The 22,106-nt window shown below is 42.6% G+C and overlaps 2 protein-coding genes across 18 annotated transcripts in view; one reads left to right on the top strand and one right to left on the bottom strand.

Moving 5' to 3' along the window:
- Nucleotides 1-5,106, top strand: part of numb (NUMB endocytic adaptor protein) — a 277,518-nt gene extending 272,412 nt beyond the window's left edge. For all 12 annotated transcript variants that reach the window (XM_072487782.1, XM_072487767.1, XM_072487803.1 and 9 more), the window contains one exon: nt 3,419-5,106. In XM_072487782.1, the coding sequence (XP_072343883.1) occupies nt 3,419-4,098 (680 nt within the window). In that variant the 3' untranslated portion in view covers nt 4,099-5,106. The remainder of the gene's footprint in view (nt 1-3,418) is intronic.
- Nucleotides 5,107-7,044: 1,938 nt separating this feature from the next.
- Nucleotides 7,045-22,106, bottom strand: part of paplna (papilin a, proteoglycan-like sulfated glycoprotein) — a 471,035-nt gene continuing 455,973 nt past the window's right edge. For 4 of the 6 annotated variants that reach the window (XM_072487759.1, XM_072487751.1, XM_072487760.1 and 1 more), the window contains 4 exons: nt 20,154-20,256; nt 19,133-19,293; nt 15,209-15,422; nt 7,045-7,648 (listed from right to left, as the gene is read on the bottom strand). In XM_072487759.1, coding sequence (XP_072343860.1) covers nt 15,241-15,422; nt 19,133-19,293; nt 20,154-20,256 — 446 coding nt within the window. In that variant the 3' untranslated portion in view covers nt 7,045-7,648; nt 15,209-15,240. Of the gene's footprint in view, nt 7,649-15,200; nt 15,423-19,132; nt 19,294-20,153; nt 20,257-22,106 lie in introns of all 6 variants that reach the window. The other 2 variants (XM_072487754.1, XM_072487762.1) reach the window with 2 other exon arrangements.

Consider the following 22,106-nt stretch of genomic DNA (forward strand, 5'->3'; position numbering starts at 1 on the left):
GGCCTCGGGAAGGCCCCCGCGCCCATAAACGTGTTCAGCATCGTGACCACGTATGCTCCAACATCCGACCCCTCCATTCTCTCCGGGAGACCCAGAATCCGCAGGTTCTTCCTCCTCGACCGATTCTCCATGTCCTCGAACTTCTCCTGCCATTTCTTATGCATCGCCTCGTGCGCCTCCACCACCAGGCCCAATATCTCGTCCTCGTTCTCCGAGGCCTTTTGCCGCACCTCCTGGATCGCCGCCCCATGGGCCTTCTGGGCCTCAAGCAGCTTGTCTATCGAAGCCTTCACTGGCTCCACCAGCTCTGCCTTCAATTCTGTGAAGCAGTCCTGGAGAAACTCCTGCTGTTCCTGCGACCACTGCGCCGACGCTGCCTGGTCTCCACCCGCAGCCATCTTGGTTTTCCTCCCTCGCACTTTTCGCTGCTCCAAAACTACTTTTTTTCACCGCTCCACTCCTGGTCCAATCCATACAGTGCCGGGGAAATGTTACTGTCATTTCCTACACTGGGAACCGTCGAACAAATACCGCTGGGGGCCCTAAAAAGAGTCCAAAGGTCCGTTTCTGGTGGGCGCTGCCGAACGTGCGACTTAGCTCCACAGCCGCAACCGGAAGCCCACCTTTGCATATTTCTGATATGGAGATGACACATTTGCTATATTTGAATCTACAGTACATCTAAGCATTTCTTTAAACACCTTTGTGGGCTCAAATTCACCTTTGAAATGGAACCGTCAACGAGCTTCCTTTCCTCAATATGCTAATTCATAAATCAGTCAATGGGTTCTGTACTGCTATTGGCACGAGCCTATCTTCACTGATCAGTTCTGCACAGTGTAAGATTGGCGTTATCAGAAACCTTGGAAATAGGACCTGAGCCATTTGCTCACTATGCAAGATTGATGCTGAAATAGGGCGTATCCAAACCATTCCGTTGGCTAATGGCTATTCTGATCAGACCATTGCTTGCTGTATGTTGCGCCAATTCATGAATGGCCCAAAGGCTTCCGGTCCTGGGAAACAGTTGAAACTACTTCGGACCACCCTGGAAGGTTGCTATGCAGTATCAACATGAGTGGTATTCGCCAGTAACAGGATGTTGCCATCAAGCAAAAAAGACACAAATGATGGTATATGAATTTCAGTGCCAGTGTGATGCCAGATATGCAGGCTGTACATCCCAACGATGGCGGTCCATATCAAACATCAGGTCCTTTCAGCTGTTTGCAACAGGCAAATTACTGAACATACTAAACCACTTGTGCTTGCTAAACTCAAAACATAGGCCGGAATTTTCCAACTGTTGCCGCTGGTAGGATCCCTCGTGGGTTTCCCGGCTGCAGGGGATACATACAACAAGAAACCCCGTTGACAACGGCAGACTAGAATATCCTTCTACCACGGGAGTGCGGAAAATCCAGCCCATAGCGTCTTAAGATTAGATGTGATTCTGCGATTGGATAACATTTGCTAAACAATCCTCATTGTGCTAGGAATTACATTGAAAATGAGTTCAAGATGATGAGTTGAACTCGCAGTTTAGCTCACTTTACGCATTCTAGAAGCTACATCTATTCAGACAGAAGGAATATGTCCAGCTTTTTCAACTAAACAAAAGCTTGGGGACAGCCATTCCCTAGTTCATTTGGTCATGGCAGTTAACTGTTTTCTGGTGCAATCTCCTTGGCAACGCCTCTACCAATCAGTGTCTACTTGTCAACCAATCAACACTCTCTTATGCAGTATAAGTTGTTGTTCACTTTATTATTCTTATCCTTGTGAAGTGTCCTGATGAATGCAAGATGAAAAACTTTGGCAATATATCTCTTCTGCGGCACACTTTGTTATCTTCTCCCATTTGTTGCCATAAATTAGGAAAGGGGAATGTGCAACGAGACCTGGGTGTCCTTGTACACCAGTCACTGAAGGTAAGCACGCAGGTACAGCAGGTGGTAAAGAAGGCAAATGGTACGCTGGCCTTCGCTGCGAGAGGATTCGAATACAGGAGCAGGGATGTCTTGCTGCAATTATACAGAACTTTGGTGATACCTGGAATATTGTGTGCAGTTTTGGTCTCCTTATCTGAGGAAGGATGTTCTTGCTCTAGAGTGAGTGCAGCGAAGGTTTACCAGACTGATTCCTGGGATGGCGGGACTGACGTATGAGGAGAGATTGAATCGGTTAGGATTGTATTCACTGTAGTTCAGAAGAATGAGGAGGGGGATCTCATAGAAACTATAAAATTCTACCAGGACTAGACAGGGTCGATGCAGGAAGGATGTTCACGATGGAAATAAATAAAATGTAAGATGTAATGGAGAAATTTCCCCATTTGTTTAGTCAGTGCTGTTCTTTGCTGAAGCTATCACATGCAAAGTCAAAGGCAGGCAAATGGAGTTAGGGTACAGAGACTTTCTAAATGGTGAAAAACTGGAAACAGTGGCAGTCAAAATACATAATACATTAAAATATCATAAACAGGAACAGAAAATAACGATAAAGTTTAATGGAATGCTTAAATAAAAAAATAAAATGCTGGGAATATTCAGCAGGTCAAGCAGCATCTGTGGAGAGATAACAGATTTATTGTTTCAGATGTGATCTTTCAGGAGTGGAATATTGATCTTTGTATCTTGAGGACTAGATTACAAGGATGTAGAGGTCATGCTTAACCTGTGCAATCTCCTAGCTGGATCACAGCTGGAGTACTCTGAGCAGTTTTGAACACCACTGTAGGAAGAAAATATTGGCTTTGGAGAGAGTGCACTGTAGATTCACTGGAATGACACCTGGACTCCCAACGTTAAGTTATTTGGAGCTAGGGCTGATTTGAATGAAGTTTTCAAGATATCGAGGGGAACAGATGTGATAATTTGGGAGGAAATATTTCTGCCTGTTGGGAAGGATGAGAAACTTAGTCATAGATCTCTCGGGAGTAAAATTAGGAAACACTGCAAAACACAAAGGCTGATAGATATTTGGAACACTTTGCAAACAGTAATTTATGCTAGATAGATTGTTAATTAAAACAGCGATTAATAGATTATTGTTAACCAAATATATTGAGGGATTGGGGCAAAGATGGCATATTGAGTTCGATCATAGGTCACCATGATCTCATTGAATCGTGAAACCTAGAGCTCGAAGACTTATGCCTGTTCCTTTGTTTACTGAAAGGCAGGTGTACGTGAAGGGGATCAATTTTCCTCATGTGGCTGACTGATGTAACATTTTAGCTCCTTCCTCTAAAGATGCAAGACTGAGCTTGAATCAGCTGAAGTTTTGCTCAGATGCTGGTGTCTTTATAGAAATAATCTTAAAACAAAATAGGCTGAACGCTTGTTCTTGTCTGCTTGCTTTAAGGTGGAGTCTTTGTCAGATGATCTTTCAATATTTTTCTCCTTGTTTTAACCAGGATCAAATTGGGGCTCAGCTGCCACCGTAACAACACAGTTTCAGCCCAGTCACAAACGCACACCATCGGAAGCTGACCGCTGGCTTGAAGAAGTATCAAAAGGTGTCCGGGTGCATCCAGCACCACAACCACTGCCACAACCATCATTGGCTGCACCACCAGCTCCACAGTCCTTTCAGGTCAACACATTTGTTACTTCACAGGCAACACCAGTCAGTCTTGTTCCTCAGATGCAGCCTACGTTTGTTCCTGCTCAGCCATACAGTGTAGGGGTCACCAATGGGGTACCATATCAAGCTCCAAGAGTGCCTGTGGTTGGAATCACCCCTTCACAAATGGTTGCTAATGTCTTTGGCACAGCAGGTTATATTCAGGTTGCTCATGCACAGTTGAAACAAAATGCATTCCCACAAAATGAAGGTACCATCATGAGCATTACTGCAAACCCTTATTTTAAACCTGCCCAGCAAATTAATGGTTCGGCAGCTTTTAACGGAGCAGAAAGTGGCAACTGGACAACAGAAACCAAAAGCATTCAAATGGCAGCAGGCATACCAGAAATCGATGCATTTGAGGCTCAATGGAATGCACTGGAATATAAATCAAAGCAACGGGCCACACCTTCTCCTACTAATCCATTCTCTAGTGACTTACAGAAAACCTTTGAGATTGAACTTTGAGCAGATTTCAGATGTTTTTTCTTTAGCGTGTGAAAAGTGTTCAGTGTTGATAATGGGCATGAAGAACAGCTTTACCAGTCTCTGAAAACCATTATAAACCTGATGCATAGTTGGACTGAAAATTCTAGCACGGTTGAATGATGAAAGGGGGAGCGTCGTGTTATCTGCCTTGGAAAAATTGGTTTATTTTAATGGTACAAGTGTAGGGGATCAGCTGCTTGTTTCTAAACTCTTTCTACCTACCATTACATTGTTATTCTGTGGTGAGACTGCAGAATGATGTTGCAGTTCTCTAGTGTTGGAGCTTCCACTTTGGATAAATTGATGCCAAAATCTTTATTTTTATGCATTAGTATATATATTTTAAATAGTTATGGAAATTGAGCTGTAAGTAATCTTGCCAAAGGTAAAACACCGAACAGTTGTACGAAATGTATATAGGGAATGGTTTATTGCTGATTAAGTAATTGAGGTATATGTGATCCTTTAGCTGGACTTTGTTACAGACTATTTTGCTGTGGATAATAAACTTGCTTGAACAGATGACCAATTATAAATCATTCGTTAAATATTTTTAACAGTATTGTTATAGTCTACAGAAACCATGATCAATCCTGGATGTTCTGTTGAGCAAGATCTTATTTTGTTCGGTTACTGGAAATTCTCTTGTTTTCCTTACTATTTTGAATGGGTTTTTAAGGTGGCCAGTCAGGTTTGATTTCTGTAATTGTTTAAATGGATTTGCACAATATAGTTAAGCAAAATTATCCTTGTTGGTACCAAGCTGTACTCACTTTTCTAACTTGCCTCCTTCCCTTTGTGGTGATCAGTGAGAGTCGATCCTTCTGCTTTACAGCTACTTTGCATCTCACTTGAGGATTCAGCAGATTTTCTTTAGATTTGTTTTAATTTTGACTTGTATGAGCCTTACAATCACTTGTAATAAAGAAAGAAATTTATACTGGAGATTTATAATCTTTAACAGAAATAAATGGTGGTTTGAAGACATTGTATTTGGAAAAGTGCTTTTTTGATTATTTCCAATGACAACTTTAAATTATTTTACATTTCAGCAGCAGAGTTTTGATAACCAATTCCATACAATAAGTAGGACTATTTTTAAACTCGTCTCTAGCATTTCTTTAATCATATTATTAAACACCTCTCCGTCCGAACCAGCAGCGATGTCTATCTATATGGATTCTAAGTATAAATACAGCCTTGAAAATAATGACACATCCCAAAAACAGGATATAAAATAAGAAAGGCTGGAATGTTACAATAATACATCGATACATAGAAGATAGGAGCATAAGGAGGCCTTTTGGCCCTTCGAACCTGCTCCGCCATTCATCACCATCATGGCTGATCATCCAACTTAATAGCCTAGTCCTGCTTTCTCCCCATAGTATTTGATCCCATTCGCCCCAAGTACTATATCCCGCCGCCTCTTGAATATATTCAAGGTTTTAGATCAACTACTTCCTGTGGTAATGAATTCCACAGGCTCACCACTCTTTGTGTGAAGAAATGTCTCCTTATATCTGTCCGAAATGGTTACCCTGAATCCTCAGACTGTTCTGGACACCCATCATTGGTAACCTCTTCCCTGCATCTACCCTGTCTAGTCCCGTTAAAATTTTATAAGTCTCTACGAGATTCCCCCTCATTCTTCTGAACTCCAGCGAGAACAATCCCAACATAGTCGATCCCTCCTCGTATGACAATCCCGTCATTCCTGAACTCAGTCTGGTAAACCATCGCTGCACTCCCTCGAGAGCAAGTACATCCTTCCTCAGAAAGGAGACCAAAACTGCACACAATACTCCAAGTGTGGCCTCACCAAGGCCCTGTATAATTGCAGCAACACATCCCTGCTTCTATACTCAAAACCTCTCGCAATGAAGGCCAACATACCATTAGCCTCCTTTACCGCCTGCTGCACCTGCATGCTTACCTTCAGCGACTGGTGCACAAGGACACCCAGGTCCCGCTGCATACTCCCTTCTCCCAATTTACAGCCATTCAGGTAGTAATCTGCCTTCCTGTTTTTGCTTCCAAAGTGAATAACTCACACTTATCCAAATTATACTGCGTCTGCCATTGATTTGCCCACTCGCCCAGCCTGTCCAGATCATGTTGTCGGATCCCTGCATCCTCGGCACATTTCACCCTCCCGTCTAACTTGGTATCATCTGCAAACTTTGAGATGTTACATTTTCTTCCCTCATCCAAATCATTAATATATATTGTGAATAGCTGGGGTCCCACTATCCCTGTGGTACCCCACTAGTTACTGCCTGCCAATTTGAAAAGGACCCATTAACCCCTACTCTTTGTTTCCTCTCTGCCAACCAGTTTTCTATCCACCTCAATACATTTCCACCAATCCCATGCACTTTAATTTTGCATAATAATCTCTTATGCGGGACTTTGTCAAACTCCTTCTGAAAGTCCAAATATACCATATCAACTGGCTCCCCCTTGTCAACTGTACTGGTTACATCTTCAAAGAATTCCAACAGATTTGTCAAGCATGATTTTCCCTTTATAAATCCATGCTGACTCTGACTGATCCTGCCACTGCTTTCGAAATGTTCCGCTATGAAGTCCTTGATAATGGATTCAAGCATTTTCCTCACTACCGATGTTAGGCTTACTGGTCTATAATTTCCTGCTTTCTCTCTACCTCCCTTTTTGAATATCGGAGTGAATAATCAAAGCTTTCTTGTGTAAGATAGTTTTATGCGCGTGATTAATCCTAAGGAGGAAATCCACTACCCCAATTAGCTGGTGGCACTGGATGGATCTTGCACATTGCAGTTTAAGTACAACTTTAACTTGCACCTTCCATAACAGATTCTGCCAGCACCAAAACCTTTTAGTTTCCTCAATCCGTAGTTTATTGTATTTTGCCATTCTGTGTAAATATAAAAAGACCACTGGTTCAATATGAATTGTTTAATTCATTAGTGTGCTAGTCATGGAAATGTGTTAATAAACACATAATATACATTTTTACACGAACATCTTGTCCTTAATAAATGTGATTTTGGATTTAAGTGAAAAATAGTTATAGTATTAAGTATTATGTACAATATTATCTACTTAACACCAGTTCAAAGGACAAAACAGTAGGGTCCAACAGCAAATCTATCTGATAATTTACTGAGTTTATCCAACTTGTTATCATTTAGCCTTTGAAAACTCCAGTCTTTTTACACAAAAATAAAGTCTGAATGCAGATAAATCTCACATATATCTTTGGAAGTAACAAAGTTCACAACCTTTGAAAATTCTATTTTCCAAATTAACAATTTGTTTATAAGAATGTGCAGTAACTTGTAGTTCTCAAACTATTATGTACATCAATAGTATAAAAAGAATACAGGTATTTCTATTTGTACAATGAAAGGTGAGTATGACTGCTCTTATAATCGGAAGTATGCTGGTCACCTTTTTCTGTGATAATTTTCAAACATTTCTTGAGTAGCATCTCTTGTTCATATCCTACAGTACACCTTTATATGCTACTGCCAGTATAATGGACCTACAATAGAGAGAATATTCCAATCAGAAGTGCCTTTTTTGTATTATGCAGAGTGCTTTTCTTTTTGTTTAACCCCGCAGAAAAACTATATCAATACTAAACAGCCCCACACAATCCTGCACCCGGCCTGCAAATGTCTCGGAGGGGAGAAATGCTAAATGGTGGAAATGTATACATTTTTAGAACTGTTGAATGTTAAATATGCTTCACTTCCACCTGTGTGTCTTCACTGACCGAAACTAGGTCACTTTGGTGCATTTGGTTGTGTTTGTCAACATGTTTGCTGTATTCTGGCAAAACAAGTAAAGCAAAGGTTTGAGTTAAAAGAAAAATAGTACATTTGCACTTGTCTATGGATCAATTGCTGATCGAGTACACTGGTGAAGTGGGCACACACCTGGCAGCTGAAATTTAATGCAAAGAATTATGAAATGATGCATTTTGGAGGGAAACGTGAGCGATGATATTAACTAAATGGTACAGTTTTAACTGGGATGCACGAACAGAGATCTGAGTGTCACATACACAGATCCTTGAAGTTGATAAGACTGCATTTAAATCATTAGATTTATAGAGGTGTAGAATACAAAAGACAAATTATAAATCATTGGTCAGGCTTCAGCCAAAAGTGCAGAGAAGGTTTACTAGAATGGTACCAGGGATGAGGAACTAGTTGCGTGGAAGAGTTGGAGAAGTTAGGATTGATCGTCTGGGAGCAGAGAAGCACAAAGAGAAATTGAATACGTTTTCAAAATTATGAGGGGGTTTGATGGAGAAACTTCTTCCAGTGGCAGGAGTGTTGGTAAGACAGATGACACAATTTGCAAAATAACTGGAGGAAATGAGAAGGAAGATTACACACCGAGCTGTTCTGATCCTGAAGACAGGTTGAAGGAGATTCAGTAGGGTTTTCAATAGGAAAATCAGGTAAAATATTTATTTGTCCATGGTAAATTTTGTAGGGTGATGGGGAAAGAGCATGGGAGTGAGACTATTTGAATAGCTCTTGCAAAGAGCTCCGCAGGATAGGTGTTCGATAAAATAAATGTGACAACCTGATCTAGATTAAAATTAGATGATGTGTCGTCCTGCTTCAGGACATTAACTAATAATATAAATGAATCTATTGTTTTGCTTTAATGTAATTAATCAATGGATCAATTGATTTTTTCAAGTTGTTTGACACCCTCAGCAGATTGCAGTAAATGTTATATTTGGAATTAAGATAACAAGGGAAATAAAAATCTGTTGAGATAAATGTGCTTTTATTATAGCTTTATGGAAGACCTGTTGTAAGGTATCCTATAGGGAGGAAACAATTATAACCACTATTAAGTTAGAAGCTGTTGTTTTAACAAAATAAGTTTACTTCAAAGGTATGAAGTGAAACCTGACTGGAGAGAAAAGTACTGCATCATATTCTCTAGTAATTGATACACAAAATAAATTCCTCCCTTCCCAGAGATATTGAACAATTTTAGTCAGATGGATGAGGAGAAAAAGGCATTGGCATTTTCCTCTCAGTTTTTAAGTAATGTGTTGCGTGGAACCAGCCTTATAATAATTCACTATATTCTAATAAATGAACACAATTGCATTTCATGTAGAATGAAAATGAAATGAAAATGAAATGAATGAAATGAAATGAATGAAATGAAATGAATGAAAAATGAAATGAAATGAGCCTGTCATGAAAGCTAAAATGATAGCAGATTTATCAGGATAGCTGTTCAAATTGACTTGGGAGAGAAAAACCACAAAAAAGGAACTGAGAAACAGTTAATTTATAAGATTACACATCAGCCGTGCAACTAAACTAAGAAGGCATTAATACAGCTGGTGAAGCTAAAACATGCATGTGAGGCAATCCAATCAAAGGAGAGAGGATGTTTTCAGGCAATATTTTACAAGGAAGGAAGACTGAATCTGAATAAAAGCAAAATGCTGAAAATGGAGCACTTAAAGAAAAAATAAGTTAATGTTTTGGGTAGAGCACAGGAATTCATTAGGGGTTGTCTTATGGGGAATGGTCAAATTGGTTAGAACTATACTCCTTGAAGTTTAGAAGAATGATAAATGATCTTATTGTAACATATATGGATGCTTGATAGAGCAAATACTGAGAGGATGGTTCATCAAAATTGCTAATACATCCTCCCTCAGAACATCTACCTCCTCCAGCCTACCCGCCTGTATCACACTCTCATCCTCAAAAACATGGCCCCTCTCCTTGGTGAACACTGAAGAAAAGTATTCATTCAACACCTCTCCTATTTTATTTCTCACATAACAGTAGAAAGCCTTGGGGTTTTCCTTGATCCGACCCGCCAAGGACTTCTCATGCCCCCTCCTAGCTCTCCTAAGCCCTTTTTTCAGCTCATTCCTTGCTACCTTGCAACCCTCAAGCGACCCAACTGAACCTTGTTTTCTCATCCTTACATACTCTTCCTTTTTCCTCTTGACAAGACATTCAACCTCTTTTGTGAACCATGGTTCCCTCACACGGCCATTTCCCCCCTGCCTGACGGGGACATGCCTATCAAGGACACGCAGTATTTGTTCCTTGAACAAGCTCCACTTTTCATTTGTGCCTTTCCCTGACAGCTTCTGTTCCCATCTTATGCTCCCTAATTCTTGACTAATCGCATCATAATTACCCCTCCCCCAATTATAAACCTTGCCCTGCCGTGTGGCCCTATCCCTCCATTGCAATAGTGAAAGACACCAAATTGTGGTCACTATCTCCAAAGTGCTCTCCCACAAACAAATCTAACACTTGGCCCGGTTCATTACCCAGTACCAAGTCCAATGTGGCCCCACCTCTTGTCGGCCTATCCACATATTGTGTCAGGAAACCCTTCTGCACACACTGTGCAAAAACTGCCCCATCCGAACTGTTCGACCTATAGAGGTTCCAATCAATATTTGGAAAGTTAAAGTCACCCATGACAGCTACCCTGAGACCTCCACACCTATCCATAATCTGTTTTGCTATTTCTTCCTCCACATCTCTATTACTATTTGGGGGCCTATAGAAAACTCCTAACAACGTGACCGCTCCTTTCCTATTTCTACCTTCAGCCCATATTACCTCAGTAGGCAGATCCCCCTTGAACTGCCTTTCTGCAGCCGTTAAACTATCCTTGATTAACAATGCTACTCCTCCATCTCTTTTACCACCTTCCCTACTCTTACTGAAACATATATACCCCGGAACTGCCAACATTCCTGTCCCTGTTCTAACCATGTCTCCGTAATGGCCACAGCATCGTAGTCCCAAGTACCAATCCACGCTCCAAGTTCATCTACCTTATTCCTTGCATTAAAGTAGACACACTTCAACCCACCTTCCTGTCTGCCGGTACACTCCTGCGACCTTGATACCGTCCTCAGTACCTCACTACTCTCAACACGGGCTTCTGGACTACAGCTTGTTTCCCATCCCCCTGAGAAATTAGTTTAAACTCTCCCGAAGAGCCGTAGCAAATTTTCCTCCCAGGATATTGGTGCCCCTCTGGTTCAGGTGCAAACTGTACTGTCTGAAAAGGTCCCACCTTCCCCAGAATGTGCTCCAATTATCCACGTAACTGAACCCTTCCCTCCTACACTATCCCTGCACTCTCTCCCTGTTCGTCAACTCGCTAGCACGTGGCACCGGCAGCAAACCAGAGATGACAACATGGTTTCTCCTGGCTCTCAGCTTCCACCCTAGCTCCCTAAATTCCTGTTTTAAATCCCCATCCCTTCACTCACCTGTGTCGTTGGTACCGATGTGTACCACGACTTGTGACTGTTCCCCCTCCCCCTTAAGGATTCTGAAAACACGGTCCGAGACGTCATGGACCCTGGCACCCGGGAGGCAATATACCATCCGTGAGTCTCTTTCGTTGCCACAGAACCATCTATCCCTCTAACTATCGAGTCCTCAATAACTATTGCTCTCCTGCTCTCCCTCCTTCCCTTCTGAGCCACAGGGATGGACTCAGTGCTGGAGATCCGGTCACCGTGGCTTACCACTGCTAGGTGCCCCCCCCAAAACAGTATCCAAAGCGGTGTACTTGTTACTGAGGGGAACGACCACAGAGGATCCCTGCACTGACTGCTTCCTCCCAGCCCCTCTCACCGTCACCTTGATTCTTCGGAGTAACTACATCTCTGAAGCTTCTATCTATGACCACCTCTGCCTCCCAAGTGATCCAAAGTTCATCCAGCTCCAGCTCCAGTTCCCTAACGCGGTTTCTGAGGAGCTGGAGATGGCTGCACTTCCCACAGGTGAAATCAGCAGGGCCACTGACGGCGTCCCTCACCTCAAACATTCTGCAGGAGGAACATTGCACTGCCTTCCCTGCCATCCCCACTAGATAACTTGCGGTTAGTCCCTGGCCAGATGGGATATGTCCTAGGATTCTTTGGGAGGCAAGGGATGAGATTGCAGAGCCTTTGGCTTTGATCTTTGGGTCCTCACTGTCCACAGGGATAGTGCCAGAGGACTGGAGAGTGGCAAATGTTGTTCCTCTGTTCAAGAAAGGGAATAGGAATGACCCTAGTAATTATAGGCCAGTTAGTCTTATCTCGGTGGTCGGTAAGTTAATGGAAAAGGTCCTGAAGGATAGGATTTATGACCATTTGGAAAGATGCAGCTTAATCTGGGATAGTCAACACGGATTCATGAAGGGTAGGTCTTGCCTCACAAATGTGATTGAATTCTTTGAGGAGGTAACTAAGTGTGTAGATGAAGGTAGAGCAGTTGATGATGTGTACATGGATTTTAGTAAGGCGTTTGATAAGGTTCCCCATGGTCGGCTCATGAAGAAAGTAAGGAGGTGTGGGATAGAGGGAAATTTGGCCAATTGGATAAGTAACTGGCTATCACATAGAAGACAGGGTGGCAGTGGATGGAAAATTTTCAGACTGGAGACCAGTTACCAGCGGTGTACCACAGGGATCAGTGCTGGGTCCTCTGCTATTTGTGATTTTTATCAATGACTTGGAGGAGGGGGCTGAAGGTTGGTCAGTAAATTTGCTGATGACACCAAGATTGGTGGAATAGTGGATGAGGTGGAGGGCTGTTTTAGGCTGCAAAGAGACATTGATAGAATGCAGAGCTGGGCCAAAAAATGGCAGATGGAGTTTAACCCTGATAAGTGCGAGGTGATTAATTTTGGTAGGAAATATTTGAATGTGGATTACAGGGTCAACGGCAGGGTTCTGAGGAATGTGGAGGAACAGAGAGATCTTGGAGTTCATGTCCACAGATCTCCGAAGGTTGCCACTCAAGTGGATAAAGCCGTGAAGAAGGCTTATAGTGTGTTAGCGTTTATTAATGGGGGGCTTGAGTTTAAGAGCCATGGGGTTGTGCTGCAACTGTACATGATCCTGGTGAGACCACATTTGGAGTATTGTGTGCAGTTCTGGTCACCTCATTATAGGAAGGATGTGGAAGCATTGGAAAGGGTGCAAAGGAGATTTACCAGCATGCTGCCTGGTTTGGAGGATAGGTCTTATGAGGAAAGGTTGAGGGAGCTTTTCTCATTGGAGCGAAGGAGGATGAGAGGTGACTTAATTGAGGTGTATAAGATGATGAGAGGGATAGTAGAGTGGACGTTCAGCGACTTTTTCCTCGGGTGGATGTAGCTGTTACAAGGGGGCATAACTATAAGGTTCATGGTGGGAGATATAGGAGGGATGTCCGAGGTAGGTTCTTTACTCCGAGAATGGTTAGGGTGTGGAATGGACTGCCTGCTGTGATAGTGGAGTCGGACACTTTAGGAACTTTCAAGCGGTTATTGGATAGGCATGTGGAGCACACCCGAATGACAGGGAGTGGGATAGCTTAATCTTGATTTTGGATAAAGCCTGGCACAACATCGGGGGCCGGCTCTTCTATGTTCTATCTCATAGAATCTAGAACTAAGTGGTCTCCCATTTAAGGGGTCTCACAAAAGGTTGTTGTATTTTGCATATTGTAAGAGCTCATGGTTTTGGAGGTGGTACATTGACATGGATAAAGAATTGGCTAATGGGCAGGAAACAGCAAGTGGATATAAGGGGCTCTTTTTCAGGTTGGCAACCTGTAACCAGCGGGTTCCACAGTGATCAGTGGTGGGACTGCAATGGAGAGGGATCCAAGCAGTTTGCAAGATATATTGATAGATTAAGTAAGTGGGGGAAAAAGTTAGCAAATGGAGTAATGTGGGAAAATGTGAAGTTGTTCATTTTGGAAGGGAGAACAAAAGAACAGTATTATTTAAATGGAGAAAAACTGCAGAAAGCTGCACACAAAGGGACTTGGGCATAGTTGTGAACTAAACCTAGAAAGCTAGCACACAGGTGCAGCAGGTAATCAGGAAGTCTAATGGAATGTTGGCCTTTATTTCAAGGTGGTTGGAGGTGGCGGTCTTGCAAATGTACAAGGTACCGCATCTGGAATACTGTAAGCCGTTTTGGTCCCCTTATTTAAGGAAAGATATTTCATTGGAAGCAGTTCAGAGAAGGTTCACTCGGATGATCCCGTTGGGACTCATTGGAATTTAGAAGAATGAGAGGTGATCTCATTGACACACATTGGATTCTTAAGGAGCTTGACAGAGTAAATGTCGGATTAGCCATGATCCTATTGAATGGCGGAGCAGGCTTGAGGGGCTGAATGGCCAACTCCTATTTCTTGTAGTCTTAAGACAAAATATGAGGAATTTATTTTCTGAGGATTGTTAGTCTTTGGAATTCTCTTCCACAGAGAGCAGTGGGTCATTCAATGTATTCCAAGCTGAGTTAGACAACTTTTAGATTGACAAGGGAGTCCACAGTTATGGGGAGCAGGGAGGGAAGCGGAGTTATGGCCACAATCGGATTGGCCATGATATTTAATGGTGCAGCAGGTTCGAAGGGCAGAATGGTAGAATACGTACTTTAATAGGGATTGATTGATTTGACTTTTTCTGTGCCATTTTGATTCTATTGTGCTCAAAAAAGTTTGAAACATACTTCCAACCCTACATGATACCCTGACTTCAAAGATTCTCATGTTTAGAAATAGACATTTAGTTGCTATTTTGGCTAATTCTCAGATCTGGGCCATTCAACAAGTAGGGAGCAAAAAACTGAGAAACCAAAACTCATACTGATCACCTAGATTGAGGCACAATGGAGTAACACAAACTAGTCAAGTAGCTGAATTCTCTGCTTCTTTCAGCACAAGGAAGGAATGCGAAGAAAGGTAGTGAAGTTAGAAATCTCAAATCAATTTGGAAATCGTAGATCCATTTATTTTAAACTTTAGTTTTTCTCTTGCTGTGCTCATAGTTGGAGTACGACAGAGGATTTGTTTATTAAATCAAATACAAGAGTATTTTACTGAGGGCTCTCCAATTTTCTACCTGTTAAAAATGGACCCCAATTCCTAAGCAAAATAATCTATCAACCAATGTTTCCTTTCATTCACTGTTTTGGCTGACCCCCGAGGCCAACAGTGTTGTTAACTTTAAGATATTGCCTGAAAACATCTATTAATCACCACATTCAAGCAACAAAAGAGGAAAAACAGAACTTCTACCCCATCACCTGAGTCCCACAGCTCCCCACACACGCCACCATTATCCCTGCTGTTGTAGATGCTGGTTTCGTGACCAGTGCTTGGAGCAACTTGAACAGCAAAAGCTGGAGTAGTACTGATTGGAGCAGAGATTTGCCTGTACGATCAGATCACAATTAGCCAGTTCTGGTTGATCAACACACACTGAATCATGGTCTGTAGGTTGCACCACTGGTTCCACGGCTGAAAAAATTATCAGGTCAAAATACTTTTAAATGGAACAAAAATTGACCCGTTTCATCTGACCATGTTAGTGACTCTATTTCACAATTGTGTACAGAACATACAGAAATTAGCTCTCAGTTCGCCACCAACCCCAAGATTGAGAACCGATTGCATATGCAGTTAAAATAGCATTTTCTTCTGAGTCAGGGGAGTTGTCATCAAACAGGGCATAAAATATAGAATTCCTACAGTGCAGAAGGAGGCCATTCGGCCCATCAGGTCTGCACCAACCCTCTGAAAGAGCACTCTACCTAGGCCCACTCCTCCGCCCTATCCCTGTAACCCCACCCAACCTTTTGGACACTAAGGGGCAATTTAGCATAGCCAACCCACCTAAGCTGCACATCTTTAGACTGTGGGAGGAAACTGGAGCACATAGAGGAAACCCACGCAGACACTGGGAGAAAATGCAAACTCCACATGGTCACCTAAGGCCAGAATTGAACCCGGGTCCCTGCCACTGTGAGACACCATTGCTAACTACTATGCCACCAGGCCGCCCATCTACCCGCCGTTCAATAATAAGTTCAACATCCTCAATAGAAGACTCTGGGCCAATGGCCTCATCCAATGCTGTAATGACTCTCACTAATAATTCTGTAAGAATAAAAGTCGCTAGTAATGGGAATCCTGGGCTGTTTTGGTTAGAAATTAAAGTGTGTTTAGAGACTATGTAATTTGCTCTTTCAGATTTTTTCCAGTTGTGACTTGATACATTGGGTTAATACAAATAAGAGTTCCTAACTTTGTTCCAATTGTTTATGCAGTTGAAAGACCCGTTTCTGTAACCCAGAAAATAACAAGCGTAAAGGATCATGTAAAACCTGTGTAGCTGAAATGAAGCGTGTAATTTTCTTTACCAACAACACCACTTGTATGTAATGCAAATTTTACTTGCACCCCCTTTTTATATACAGAAGTCTACTAGAATACTATTAATCACCACATTCAAGCAACAAAAGAGGAAAAACCTGGCGTTGCTACCTTTGAGCAACGCCAGGCTATTGGTTATGAGAATCTGTATTCACTGATAGGTTATTTCTGAGAAGGGGGTCACTGAATAGCAGTGCGACTTGGCTGCTTTTACTCTCTCTTTCTTCCTCACCAGGAGACTGAGATTAAATTGAGCATTGCTGAAACTTCAAATAAGTTCAGCTGATTAAGCACAGATTAATGGCCAGTAAAATGGTGGGGAGCCACATCAGGACAGCTTCCCAGAGGCAAGCTGCGCAGTGGAGTAGCTGCCTGCTCCAAAGGAGGAGACAGACAATTTGGATAATTGAAGTCCAAGTAGGGACCACTTTACATGCCATTTTGATGATAGTGAAGTGCTTCCCCCCGCCCCCCCCCCCCAATGGGGGGACTGCCGGCTTCATGGGGGAAGGGGTGGTCATTGGAATTATGGGTGGGTAAGGCAGCCTCAGTGCCCCAACAATCCACCACCCCTCACTCCCTGGAAGGCATTTCCCCTCTGACCCCTAAATGTTTAATTTACTTACTTGCCCAAACTCGCACGGTCTCCTACCTGACTTAGCAGCACACGCCTGTCTTGGAGGCGTTGCTGAAGCTTCAGAGCTGCCGGCCCTCTGATCGGGCTGGCCATAACAGGAGCCTGCAAGCAGCCAATTAGAATAGCAAGCATGGGATCGATCCACTCATCAGCCCATATTGCAGTCCCATAGCCCATGATAAGATTTAGCCCAGTGCCCCGGCTGAATCAGATATGCATTCGATTACTAGTTTAAAACTGGAGCTCCCTCATCCACACTCTACCCTCAGCAACATGGTTAGTTGCCACTGCATTAGCTTTCACAAATATTCTGATTATATTCAGCTTTACCTCTCCTAGGTAACTGCAGTGGTTATGATTTTCCATAATACTCTTGATTCTAGAACGATCTTTACAGATTGCAAGTTAGCAATTTTTTTTAGCATGTGCAGTAATCATAAAAGCCAGGCAATAGCTTCCACAGTGGCTAAATGGAGCTATCTGAGCTTCTGCTGAATTTTGTCAGGGGCAATCTTCAATACTGTGAGTCATTGATTGGGGCGCACCACAGCTGCAGTCTAGGCCCCCTGCAAGACTCCACTTGTGCCGATATGCTGCATAAAGGCCCTGGTCAGTGCAGAAACAGTTGAGGAGTGACCAATGTTGGTGAGCAAGGTTGAAACCAGCTGTGGGATCTGTGTTCGCAAATGTAGCACTGCTATTCAACAAAGGAGGGAGAGAAAAAACAGTTAGCCAGACATCAGTAGTTGGGATAATGCCAGGCTCTATTATTAAGAATGTCTTAACAAGCTTAGAAAATCATAGTATGATCAAAATCAATATGGATTTACAAATGAGAAATTGTTTTTGACAAATTTAGAATTTTTATGTGGATATAACTTGTCAGGTGGATAAAATGGTGTCAGTACTTGGATTTCCAAAAGGTTTTCGATGAGTTGCCACATAAAAGGTAAAGGCAAGATTATGGCTCATGGTTAATGGACATGAAGCAGAGAATATGGATTAGTGGGGCATTTTCAAGTCAGAAGATTAATAGTGGAGTTTTTTGAGGATTGGTGCTGGGGCCTCAGCTGAGAGGAAGACAGGGTAGTCATTTTGAGGTTATGTCCCTTGGATCGGGAATTTAGAACACTGGGTGGGGCATTTGGAGGATTGTGGATGTTTCATTGTTGAGCTTATTCAAGGCTGAAATCAATAGATTTTTGATCTGTCAGGAAATTAAGGGGAGTGGCAGGAAAACAGAATTGGTGTAGAGGATTAGCCATTATAATGACAGCAAACTAGAGGGGCTGAATGGTCTTCCATGCTCTTATTCTTACGTTCTTCTGCTAATACTCCATCACCATGACCAAAATTGTCATTTTCAACCTCTGTCATAAGCAGCAGTTCCTTGCAACAGATTTAATTTCCTCCCCTCCACTACACTGTTCAATCTAAGCCATCATCACTAGAACTTTTCCAAGCGTTCTTACATCTCGAAAAAGTTAGTACACCATAAAGGGAGCAATTGAGGGGTTCTACAGGAGATGGCAGCTGTTTACTTTAAAGGGAGCTGGGATTAGGTGGGATGGGGAAATCGGGCAGGGATTAAGTAGGAGAATGGGGCCCTCATTGTTTAGCACAAATTTGCAGTTCAATGATTGACTAAAATGAACAGTAAGTTACAAAAGTTACAGTAAATTACTGGAGCTGGTTTAGCACAGTGGGCTAAATAGCTAGTAATGCAGAGCAAGGCAGCAGCGCGGGTTAAATTCCGGTACCGGCCTCCCCGAACAGGTGCCGGAAAAGGCGACTAGGGGCTTTTGACAGTAACTTCATTGAAGCCTACTTGTGACAATAAACGATTATTATTATTAAAACTTGGTATTAATGAAGTTCACAGCATCTGCTGACCATCAATACGTTAACCTTGGTTAAAAGAACACAATCAAATCAAGCTGTCCAAACTCAATCGTTGCAGCTTTGTATTTTTTGAGCTGGTGAAATGGGGAGGGGGAACAATATTTTTACAATTCATTTGCTGTCAGTAATCACCTTAAATATGCACAGTCCCTGTAATTTAAGGGTTAGAACAATTGCTGCACTAAATCTGGAAAGGGGAAGGATGCTGTGATTTGATTGTGAAACAAACCTAGATGTAACTGGAACCATTACTCACATGTGACTGTCAACTCAGCACTTGCACTGACTGAGTGTGAGCCGCTGTACACATTGCAGGTGTAAGTACCAGAATCTCCCAACTGAACATTGTGCAGAGTCAAAGTACCATCTGGTGAGATGTCGATGTGCTCCCCATCCGCTCTTAGAGGGATTCCATTCCTGTTTTGGAGAGATGAACAGGTCATAAATTGCTATCTGCAACTCTTCCCCTTGCTTTATAGGTGTATTCTTTGGAAAATTATAAAATATTCTCTTCAACCACTTGCTTGTTGGGACAGGGATGTGGGGAGGAAGGGAAGAATGAATGATCAAACTGTTCTTGCAATGGAGTAGGAAATTAATTTGATCTTCAGTCGATGTTCGTTCATACCGTTACACTCTCAGATGGGGTGTTCGATATTGAGGGATGCCTTGCAATAGTGGAGGATTTCCTGATAGGGAGTGAATGAAAGAAGGCAAAGAAAATCTTGCATTTATATAGTGCCTTTCATGACATAAGGAAGTCCCACATTTTTGCAGCCAATTATTGAAGTGTAATCGCTATAGGAAACGCGGCAAGCCAATTTACAAAGAACCAGATCCCCAAATCAGCAATGTGATGAAAAATTAAATGAAAATCGCTTATTGGCACGAGTAGACTTCAATGAAGTTACTGTGAAAAGCCCCTGATAATGTCCAGATGATCTGCTTTTGGTGATGTTGGTCAAGGGATAAATCTTGATCAGGATACTGGGTTAATCCCACAGCGCAGCCCACCAACTGCTCTTTTATATCCACACACAAAGGCTAACAAGGCCTCCAGTTTAACATCTGATCCAAAGGATGGCACCTCCAACAGTGCAGACTTGAACACAAGACACAGGGGCAAGTCTTTGCTCTGCGCCAGAGTACAGACAGATAATGAAGGAGCGTTACTCATTGATGCCAATCATGAGGCCAATGGGATTAACATGATTTAAAGATCCTCCCCTCATACAGGGTCAGAGTGTACCGTGCTTTGGTTAATTTCACATTGTTACCTTGTCCATCGTATATTAGCATTAGCTGTGACACATGGAAATTCAGCTGTTCCGCTTGAGGCCACATGTAGATTCTGGGGAGGTCTTGTAATCTTCAGCGCTCCTGATGAAGACAGAACTCTGGTTAGCTTTTTTACAAATCCTTCTTGCCGTTAGGGGGAAGGGAATGCCATGAATATCCTCAAGACAGCAACATTCTGGAAACTTTGTCATGCTGCTGTTACTGCTTCCCTAGCAGCGAGGAACACGGGCAGCAGGAGAAGTTCTCTTATCCCAGTTTGAGACTGTCCCATTGAAAAATCTCACCGAGAACTGAGAGAAACCAATTGTCAATAGCAAGAGATGACTCTGCCACCCACAGTCAGGATCATCAATATTATTTATTCCTCAAAAGGAAACTGTGCAACAGATAATGGCACCAAATTTCTGTTAACTGCAGGGAGGGTTATCAGTCAAAGAAAGGCTGGGGAGACCACATTGCAAGATGCAAGGAAATGTTTCCATCTACAATTTGCAATTAAAGGAATGTTCAAGGGCCTGTTTTCTGTACAAAACATCCTAAGGAGCATGACTTCCTGTACAAAACTCTCCCCTGCAGATCTGCCATTTTCCAGGTCTCCATTGACACCCAAAAATATTTTATCATGTTATATTTCCAAGCTGTATTGTGAAGGAATAGTGTGCTTCAGACCAGGTTTAATGCTGCTCCCCAGGCAGCTGAACTGGGGTAAACCTGTCCTGTAAATGCCAACATACTATCCCCAATACTCAAAGTTCTGCGGCCAGGATAGTATGTTGCCTCTCTGGTCAAGGATATCACAGCTGCAGGACATTGTTTCGGAGGAAGGCTAAACAGCGAGAGTCATGGTCTATGTTTGTACAAATTACTTCAGTAGGAAAGGGATGAGGTTCTGAAAGAGATATTGGGGAGCTGGGAAGGAGATTGAAAATCCAGTTCCTAGTGAACATTGAGCGATTGAAGCATTGGGACCAGTGCTGGGGAAGGTGGGACCTCTCAGGCAGTTTACACCTGAACAGGACTGGGAGATTTGCTAGTGCAGTTGGATCTGGGGGACCATTTAAGGTTGATTGACCCTGAGGACAAATTCAGAGCAAGGAACGGGAGATGGAAAATTAGTAAGCGACTTTGAAAGACAGAAAAAGCACAACATAAAAAGTTAGAGGTTAAACGGGAATTTGGCAGTGTTAATAGGCACATATGTAAATCAAGAATTATAGCAAATAATGGTGAGCTGAGGGGACAGATGGCAGAATGATACAATTGCTATAATGGAAGAGAGGAGCAAAAATGGCAACTCAACAACCCTAGATATAGAGTTTTCAGGCAGGATAAGATAGGAGAATAAAAAACTGTGGGTGTAGCATTATTGGTTAAACCATCAATTACAGCTGTGGGGTGGGCTGAATGATCAAATGAGGTCATATCGGTTGAGCTCAGAAATAAAAAAAGTGCAGCCACACTGACAGCAGAAGGCAGTTAGAAGAGCAAAGATGTGGGCAAACTTCTGAGTGCAAAAACAATGGGGCAATAATAATTGGGGATTTCAACTTTCGGCATATCAACTGGGACAAAGTAAAAGTAAAGTTGCCATAGTCCCAGATGACCACAGGCTACTTTCCCCTTTGAGGGGAGAGCTGACTCGTGGTGATTTAACCTGAGGATCACCACACCTCAGGCGAGGAACAAAGTTGAAAAGGCGGAGCCTTCATAAATAACACAGTCGGTCTGAGAATTGAACCCGTGCTGCAAAACAAATCACTGTCCAGACAACTGACCTAAACCTGCCCCAACTGGGGTACAGCACATAACAGGAGGGAACAAACTTCTAGATTTAGTCATAGATCCAACTCAATAGCCTAATCTTGCTTTCTCCCCATAGCCTCTGATCCCATTCTCCCCAAGTGCTATATCCAGCCGCCTCTTGAATATAT

Source organism: Scyliorhinus torazame, chromosome 2 (assembly GCF_047496885.1).
Source record: "Scyliorhinus torazame isolate Kashiwa2021f chromosome 2, sScyTor2.1, whole genome shotgun sequence".
Taxonomy (NCBI): domain Eukaryota; kingdom Metazoa; phylum Chordata; class Chondrichthyes; order Carcharhiniformes; family Scyliorhinidae; genus Scyliorhinus; species Scyliorhinus torazame.